Genomic DNA, 9478 nt, shown 5'->3' with positions numbered 1-9478 from the left:
AAAAAAAAATGCACATTTGATGACTGCAGCGAGCTGTATGGGCACAGCTGGGTACGACTTTATAGGATGTTCATTCTACTCACTGGGGTCTATGCCTAAAGTCTGACTTGGGTTCATGTATAGGTATGTGTCAGCTGTGCTAGCTATTGGATATATTTAGACTAATTAAGTCCATTGGCAGAACAATTGAACAATTGAATGGGGGTGGAGGGCATGGAGGGCAGCCGTGGATGCCAGGGACAATGGGGGAGGAGGATGGGACATGGCAGAGGGTGGGGGATGGGGAATCAAGGATGGCAAAACAAAAGGCAAGGTATGCAGGACATAAGAATTGGAAAATTATTTTGCTGAGAACATGTATGTTTATGTGCTTGATTGAGCCAATTCACAGTGTATTTTGGATGGAAAAAAAAAATCAGAGGGAAGATGTCACAGACTGCATTGACAGATTAATAGTGGATATAAGAAGGTAAGGAATTATGATGTTAAAATTTCAAGTTCAAGTTCTAGGTCACTGAAAATGTTGGAGAATAAGAATAGCTGGAGCTCATTTAAAACGAGATTGACAGGGGCCAGCAAGTGGCATGGTGGTTAAGAGCGCTGGATTCCCACATGGCCGACTGCGGGTTGAGTCCCGGACCTGGAGGTTTGCTTTCTTGCTTTCCCTTCTCTCTCTCTCTCTCTCTCTCTCTCTCTCTGCCTCTCTCTGGTCAAAATTTAAAAATGATAATAACAACAAATGTAATTAAATAAATAAATAAATATTTTTAAAAAAATAAAATGAGATTGACAAATTTTCCATTAGACATTTGAATTTGAAGCAAATTAACATGTAAACATATTCATCAGGAGGTTGCAGATGTTTGACTAAAGTAAGGAAGTAAAGCTGGAGTTACTTTGGAATCAAGATTTATGCAAGGTTTCTTCATGAAGTACAATACTGAACAAGAAATTCGGAAATAGAAACTGCTTTTGAGGGACAATTATCCACAGTTTTCCAAAGAACTGCATAATATCACTGGGTAAGAAGTGATCTCACAAATTCTATGACTCTGTGGCTTACACTAAGTAATAACTCATTTTCATGTGTAGCCAATGCTGTAGTGATAGTATTGCAAAATGTGGGGACCAATGAAAACAGCATAATATTGCTGTGGACCTTACTTATGTCCAAAACTGCACCTGGACTATGGAGAATATAAATATATCATTTTTAAAGTGTCTCTGATGTTGAAGGTTTTGTTTTCAATCTATTTTGCTTTGTTTCTCAATCTGATCATCTGAAGGAGTATTGTGTACTTGTAATACATTCACCCATTGCTGTGCTCTAAGAAAAAAAAAAAAACTTGCTTCTATAAAGGCATAATTTGAAGACATTGAAATACACCCAGCAGTGTGTAGAGGAGTGAGCTGAAGCTCAGTTATAGAGAAATACATTAAAAATACTATGATGTTGGATTGCAAACTAAAATGTCTATAAAAAGTGCACGCTATCTGGAACATAATAGTAATAACTTCACAAGATTTAAATCATACATCTAATACACACTTTAAAATTGTCTTACTAATATATAAAAATGGAATAAAGTTAAAAAAAGAAAAGGATGATGTTATTGGTCTAATAATTTTGTATCTTCCTAAATATTAATGATGGATTCCATTTAATTTACCTCTTGGATCCTTTAGAGCGTCCCCACAATAACATATACAAAAAAATTTTAGTGCCTCTTTCATATCTTTGTTCCTGAAATTATAGATTAAGGGATTAAAGAATGGGGTTGCCAAAGCATAGAACAAGGTTACAAATTTCTGTATCCCATGATAGTCTCCAGAACCCGGACTAACATACATGACCATGACTGAGCCATAGAACATAGACACCACAGCAAGATGGGAAGCACAAGTTGAGAAAGCCTTATGCCTTCCTACGCCAGAGGACACCTGTAACACCGTGCACAGAACACAGAAGTAAGTGCCAAGGATATACAAGAAGGTGAGAAAAATTATGAGAGAGCTAATAATACCACAGGTCAGAGTAATCCCAGATACTGGAGCACAGGACAATGCCAGCAAAGGTGCCAAGTCACAGAGAAAATGGTCAATAATATTTGGACCACAAAAGGGCACCTGAGATATGAGGATCAAAGGAGTCAGTAACCAGAGAAAGCCACCCACCCAGCAGAAGATCACTAACCAAACACACAGCTGATGGGTCATTATGGTGGGATAGTGCAAAGGTCTACAAATGGCAAGAAATCGATCAAAAGACATCACTGACAGAAATAAGCCCTCCGCAGCACACATGGAAAAGAAGAAGTAGAACTGGAGGAGGCAACCAGCATAGGAGATGCTTTTGGTCTGGGAGATGATATTGGCCAACATTTTGGGCACATCAGAACTAACGTAGCAGATCTCCAGGAAGGAAAAGTTGGCCAGGAGGAGGTACATAGGTGTGTGAAGTTGCTGACTTGACCACACAGTACAGATGATGGATGTGTTCCCCATGAGGGTCAGGAGGTAGATGAGGGAAAGGACCAGAAAGAGGAGGATCTGGATCTCCCTGCGGCAGGGGAAGCCCAGGAGGATGAACTCACTCACAGACCCAGAAATATTGGTAGTCTCCAAGGGCCTCATTGGTCTAACCTGTGGAGGTGACAGAGAAAATATGAACCAAAAGAATATTTACACCACCTTTCCACTTCTTGGTAAAGACTTACTGTGTTTATTGTCTTCAATTTGTGTTTTATGAGATATCTTTGGGGAAGAATGAGCTATCATTTTTTTAAATGGCACTGAAGCAGTGTTTGTTCTTTTTGACCGTAGATCAGTCATTCATAGAAGACAATAAAACTGTTATGTAAGTATTGAAAATATTTTTTTTCTTTTTTTAATACGTTTAATCACTATATGCCAGTTTACTGTAACTTGAACTTACCCAACATGAATACACTTCACACCAATCCAGTTGAGGATACAAAACACATTATTATCAACAGATAACAATCCCTTCCTGTGTCCCATAAATGTCTTGCCTCTCTATTTTCTTCTTTAATTTATTTCCTTACACTCTACCCTTTCTCCTACCCTTTTCCCACATTGTCTCCAGAATCTATAACCACTTTCAATGCTTATATGTTCTCTAATCACTTAGTTCCCACCATGGAGTGTGGACAGTCAGTATATGTTAAGTGGAGACATACAATGTCTCTCCTTCATAGCCTGGCTTGTTTTACTCAGCAATAAATGGAAGAATGAGCTATTCTATCCATGTGTCTCCTTTTTCTCCCTAAATTATTCAACAAGCATTTATTTTACTTGTTATTGTCAGACCCTGCTCTGGGAGACATGGGAAGAACAATGAATTAAACAAGCAGCCCTTGGTCTTAATGGAGCTTATATCAATAACTTTTGTTCAAAGCAACTTCTAACTGTACATTTGTAACTCAAGAATTTTTACATACAAAGAGCTTAGGAACTTAAATTTGATTGGAAACAAGCCAAGATTTACCTTGGAACCTCATTGTATATCAAGGATCTGTTTTTACTTAAAGCGTAAATTTACCTGTGGCAACTTCATGAGAAGATTATGGAGTAAATGTCACCTATATCATGGTATAATCATTGACACAATAACAATGGGATATAACAAAAATAACTTTCTTTGTCTAAGATGTGATGATATTTTAATTTGGAAAAAAATAACAAAAGGTTTTTGGGATGGAGATGAAATTTGGCAAAAGAATAGAACTTTCCAAGGGCAATGGTGGAAGCAAATCATTACTAGTTTGGAATAATATGTAGGATAAGCTCTTCAGTGTTTTGACTAAGAGTAAGTGTAGTATAATAATAACACGAAAAGATTTTAATACAAGAAATACATGCTCAGAGAAGAGTCAAAAATAAAAGTCAGGGTTCTTACAAAGGAATTGTGATATATTAGGTCACAAAGGTGGGGCTACATGGCATAGAACTCACTACAAGTCCGACTATTCATACTTAATATTTAATCAATAAAAAACAACTTCTATGAGTTGAACTGTGTAAGAGTCAAATTATCAAAGCTTTATAGAAACAGCATTCGGGAAGACAATTCTGTACAGTTCAATAAAATAAACAGGAAATTGTCAAGAAGCTATTTCAAAAGCATAAAGAGAAAGTGGGAAGAGTTTGACCTATGTATGCAAATTAATATTAATAATGCATTTGGAAGATGTGCAAAGATAAAAACCAATCTCCCTTCTTTAAAATCAGCATCAGTAATTAAATGCTGCTCAAGGGGCAGAGGAGCGGAATAAGAAAAAACTACGTCACTTTCCATTTACCATAGATTATCTTCTAACTGGGATGCATCACAGGAGAAAGGGCCACGGTCCACTCTGAGGACCTTTCTGTTCCAAAAAGTCCACATTCTAGCTCTTGCCTTCAGGTGTGCCTCAGAACCCAGTTGGTCCCCAGCCTCTTCTTTTCTTTTGATTCTTTTGAACCGAAATAGTAAACTTTATGGGATAAGTGAACTGCTACTTACAGAGTTTTCCTCTTCCACAAACCACACACAACAGAAATGTTCGATGTTGTCATCTGTGTGAAAGAGAACTGTAAACTGGAGAGTGATTTACCCAAATTATTGCCAAAGTCTTGAAAGAAAGGTTTACTATTTTCCTCTCTGTGAGAACTACAATCCTTTTGAAGATGATCTGAAAAGACAAAAATGACAGTTTGACAAAAACACTTATCTCATGTCTAATAAGGCTTATATAATAGGAAAGCAGCTTTGTAAAGAAAAATAATGAAGAATTGTGTGTTTCTTGGTTGTATTAACAAATAAAACCAAGTGGATATTTAGACATAAGAGAAGTTACTGCTTCTCTTGCCGAACCCACACATACTAAATGCAACCCAGAAATGTGAAGTGTTAGCCCCATGTAAAGCACCTTTTGGTTCTTTTCTTTACAAAAATCCCATTTGAATTTTACTCAGAGAATAAAGCATGCTCATTTCCATTGCTCATTATTTATCCCTTTCATACCCTTAGAATCTGTCTCTGGAGAATTTAACCCCAGGAGCAATGGAGAAATTAAGTACATCATAGAGAACTGAATACACTGCACCTTCAGTGATTAACAAAAAAACACAAGAACATGCATACATGCATATGTGCACACATGTACATTCACATACAAGTATACACATTCTGAGCTGTTAAAATAATATTGTTCCTTTTAGAGACTCCTCTCCTAATCTCAATAAATTATCTCTTAGCTAACAAACTTTTTTTCACATAAAACAGAACAGTACCTTCAAACTTTCCTTAGCTTAGAACTCTAAACTTGGAGTTTCCTATTGGTGTTGTCCAAATCGCAATAAAGGGCTCTTCGACTAAATTCAGAATAATCCTATTCCCATATATCCATGAGCTACCCCTATCCATTTGTACAACCTCTGTAGCATTAAATATATATCAAACAGGAGAGATGACAGTAAAACAGGAAGGTAAGACATCAGAGTGCATACAATAAGGAAAAATCTATTTTCTCTTTAAGTCTAGACCACTAAGTCTCTTCACTTTCTGGAGATAGTTATGATTGTGCAACTCAGTTCTAGTCCACAGAAAAATTAATACTCTTGTATAGCCCTTCAGTCCCTATTCATGCTGGGACCTAAATTATTTCTCATACAATGAAGCATAATGACTTTGGAAGCCACTTATTGAAAACTGGTAAAGCCAAAAATAGCCAAGGATAAAAAATGCCAGTCAGAAACACTCATTTGAATTTTATTTTTATTCATTTATTTATTTTTCTTTAAAGCATGTGCTTTCACCAGACAGATAAAGAAGGTGGGAAAATGAGGGATGACCCCCACCCCCAGGGGTGGCCATGATACAGTCCCTTCTCCTCCATTCTTCTCTAAGGAGTTTGGGCATGCATGTCCACACTCTAGGCAGGTTTTCCAAGCTGCCAGGTTTGGTACTCTAACTGCTCAGTGGCCAAGTGGAATCTGTTTCCCTAACCACCATATCACTGGCTGGCCCTTCGTTTGAATTTTAAATGAGCAATAAATAAACTTCTTTCATGTAAGATCCACTTTTTTATTTTTTTAATTTTATTTTAATTTATATATTAAATCACATATGTCACTTTGCTTATAAAGTGAATATTCCAACATGAATACATTTCCCACCAGTCCAGTGGAGGATACCATACATGCCATCATCAACAGATAATAACCCATTTATCTGTCCCACAAATGTCTTGCCTCTCTACTTTTTTCCATAATGTCTTTCCTCAGGCTCTCGTCTTTCTCCCACCCTCTTCCCATACCTTATTTGGTATCTATAACCATTTTGTATGTTTCTATATCCTCTAGTCACTCAGTTTTGGCCATAGAGTGCAGACAATCAGTATATATATATATTTTCTTTCATTTATTTATTTTTACATTTTTCCACAAACATTTACTTTACATAGCCAAAAACTTTAGCTCATACTCCATAGTTCTTGACAGTTTACAAACAACTTTCAAAATTTCAAAATACTGAATTTTAAAGATAATTTTCAAAATATTTCTTATAATTTTGTATAATTTTACAGAAGCAGTATGGTTTCAAATATATATATGTGGTTTTTTTTAGAGTGCAGACACTCGGTATATATTAAGTGGGGACATATGTATATATTAAGTGGGGACATACAATGTCTCTCCTTAATAGCCTGGCTTGCTTCACTCAGCAATAAATCTTCCATATTCATCCATTTTCTGTCAAAAGCCAGGATCTTGTTGTTTTTTATGGTAGTATTCCATAGAGTATATGTGCCACACGTTTTCAATCCATTCATCTGTTCGTGGACATTTGGGTTGGTTCCATGTCTTAGCAATTGCGAATAATGCTGGAATAAACATCAATGTGCAAGCACTTTTCTGACTAAGTATTTTTCTGTTCTTTCAGTAGATACCAAGGAATGAGATTGTTGAATCATATGATAGATCTATTTGTAGATCCACTTTTTTAAAAGGGAAATTATGAGGAATTGAATAGTGTGACAAATTGAACCCAATATTTACAATTTGATAAATGTATTAAGAAAAACACTCTATGAATGACTATATCAACAAGAAATTTAGTACTTTCCCTTCAAAGATCTAATTTTTAAATAGTAGGAAGATATTAAGGAAACAATTTTATAGAGAATGAGCATTTACCAGAAAATAAGAGAATAAAAAGTTAAAGTCAGTTAGTAAATTTACTCCATTCATGGTAAGCATAATTATTTTTCTGTTAGCTTGTAGAAAAACCCACATAGCAGCAATAATATAAAACCTAAGCAGTAGGAAGCAGAATAAAGTTTATTTAATATAAAGCTTTACCAGACCTTGAATTAAGTGGGCATAACGCGGGGGGGGGGTGGAGGGTGTGGAATTAGCAAGAAAAATCCATAATATAATAACAACATTCATTTTAAGAGCAGTGAGAAAAGAAATGTATAAATACAGTTAAAGAAAGTTGTATCCAGGCCAAATTAAAAACCTCTTTAAAGTCCTAGTATTTTTATTAAAGTAGGATTTTCATATCAATCAACATTTACATTGATTGTCAGTATCTTATTATATATGCAAATAAAAAGTTTTCATTGAACTGTAAAATATGGAGTATTAAAAACTTTCTTAGACTGGTTATCACTTTCTGAGATATTATAGAATTAAATTAAAAGTATTAATAGAAGAAATAGTCTTGAAAATATTATCTTCTGTTTCCATTATCCCCATGTCCATAGAGTCAATTCCCATCCCCAGTGGCTTTGTCATACTGGTCTTCCTGCCCATATTGTCTTCACTTGCAAATAAAAGTTTGCCTTCTTAGGCATATCACACAATGGGCCTTTAAAAAGTTGCCTAGAAATTGTACATATTGTATCCACCTGCACAAAGCCAGGCAGTTAGGTATACTCTAAGTTTTAAGGTGTCAGGGAGGTGCAACTCTACCATGTACTCAAGAGAAAGACCAAAATAACAATGAGCATAATAATAACAACTGCAATCTTCAATCTTCTTTGAACCTGCTTGTTCTTCATCTAAGCAATTAAATCTCTTAAAAGAATGTAAAACAACTTTATGTAAATTAATATTATAATATAAGCACTCTTTTGTGAAGGTCTTTGTCTTTTATCTTCTTGCCTGACAACGTTCTAGGGTTTATGGATTCTAACGTGAAACTCACATTAGACCATGCTTATCTAATAAATTTTAAAAATGAATTTATTTTCTGAAGTCAAAAGTGCACTGAAGATAACCTCTTCCATAATACTCCTTCCTGGAAATAAAGCATGCATGTCCTTAAGATCATTGCTAAAATGTTGACAACCTGTTCTTAAAATTTGCTACTTTGTCCAATTGTGATTCTACCTTTTTATTTTTCATTAAGGTTTTTTCTCTTTGAAACACAGCACTTCACAAGTGCTTTGCTACTCCTATCAGAGTTCAGTACAGGAAACAAACAACTCCAAGTATTTTGGTATTTTACCAGGAAGAGATTAAACACTGATAACTAGATGCTTGATAAATCTTTTTTATTTCCTATTCATCCTTAAAGACTTAGTCTAATCTTACTGCATTAGAAACATTTACATTGATTGTCAGTATCTTATTATATATGCTTCAAAAATGGCTAATATGGGCCAGCCAATGATGCAGCAACCACACAATGCTGGACCCATTTGGGAAGATCCTGGGTTCACTCTCTGAGACTCTTAGACATGGTGGGAACTTGTATACATGCCTATGATACGGACTGGCGGAGGCTGGATGTATCATGGCATGAGGGTTCCGCTGGGGTGGCCTCTCCTCTCTCTCTCTCTCTCTCTCTCTCTCTCTCTTCTCTCATGAAAGAAATAAACAATGTTTTAAAATGCCCTATGCTATGTACCTATGCTAATAATTATCATAGCTGGTGACATTACTTTATTCAATAATTTAATCAATGGATATTTGTTCAGCCACTACTAATTACCAGACACTTTTCCATTCACTGCTGATATCATAGGAAGCAAGAAAACTCCCTCCCATAAGATTTTTAACTGAGCTAGAAAATCCCAGAAGAGAAAATTTGAGGTAACATGATGATATTGTTATAGATATGGTGAATTATATATCACTGGGACATCTGAGTAGAGATAGCCAGACAAAACTTGGCTAAGAGAGTCTCCCATTCGGGCAGACTGATAGACACACTAGTGGTTACCATAGAAAGAATATTTGAGGACCAGCAGTTAGCGTAATGGCTATGTTGCTGGACTCCCATGTAGTGGACCGCGGTTTGCGTTCCAGACCCTGGGTGGCTTAAAACTCGCGCCGAGTGCCAGTGTGTGCGTGCCCAAGATCCCAAGAGGAGAATGGAGGAGAAGGGATTGCAGCGTGGCCATCTCCCCTGGGGGGTGATTTGTCGCTTTCTGTCTCTCTGTCTCTCTGTGTGGCGAGTGCACGC

At 36.2% G+C, this 9478-nt stretch overlaps 1 protein-coding gene across 1 annotated transcript; it reads right to left on the bottom strand.

The window, feature by feature from the left end:
• Positions 1 to 1644: 1644 nt before the first annotated feature.
• Positions 1645 to 2634, bottom strand: LOC102476186 (olfactory receptor 11G2). Its single transcript, XM_006149422.1, has one exon. The coding sequence runs from the start codon at positions 2632 to 2634 to the stop codon at positions 1645 to 1647; it is 990 nt and encodes a 329-aa protein (XP_006149484.1).
• Positions 2635 to 9478: the final 6844 nt, after the last annotated feature.

The sequence above is a fragment of the Tupaia chinensis genome, unplaced genomic scaffold, assembly GCF_000334495.1.
Source record: "Tupaia chinensis unplaced genomic scaffold, TupChi_1.0 Scaffold000260_1, whole genome shotgun sequence".
Lineage (NCBI taxonomy): Eukaryota > Metazoa > Chordata > Mammalia > Scandentia > Tupaiidae > Tupaia > Tupaia belangeri.
The sequence above is the reverse complement of the archived record's forward strand: the minus strand, read 5'-3'. Positions and strand labels throughout refer to the sequence as shown.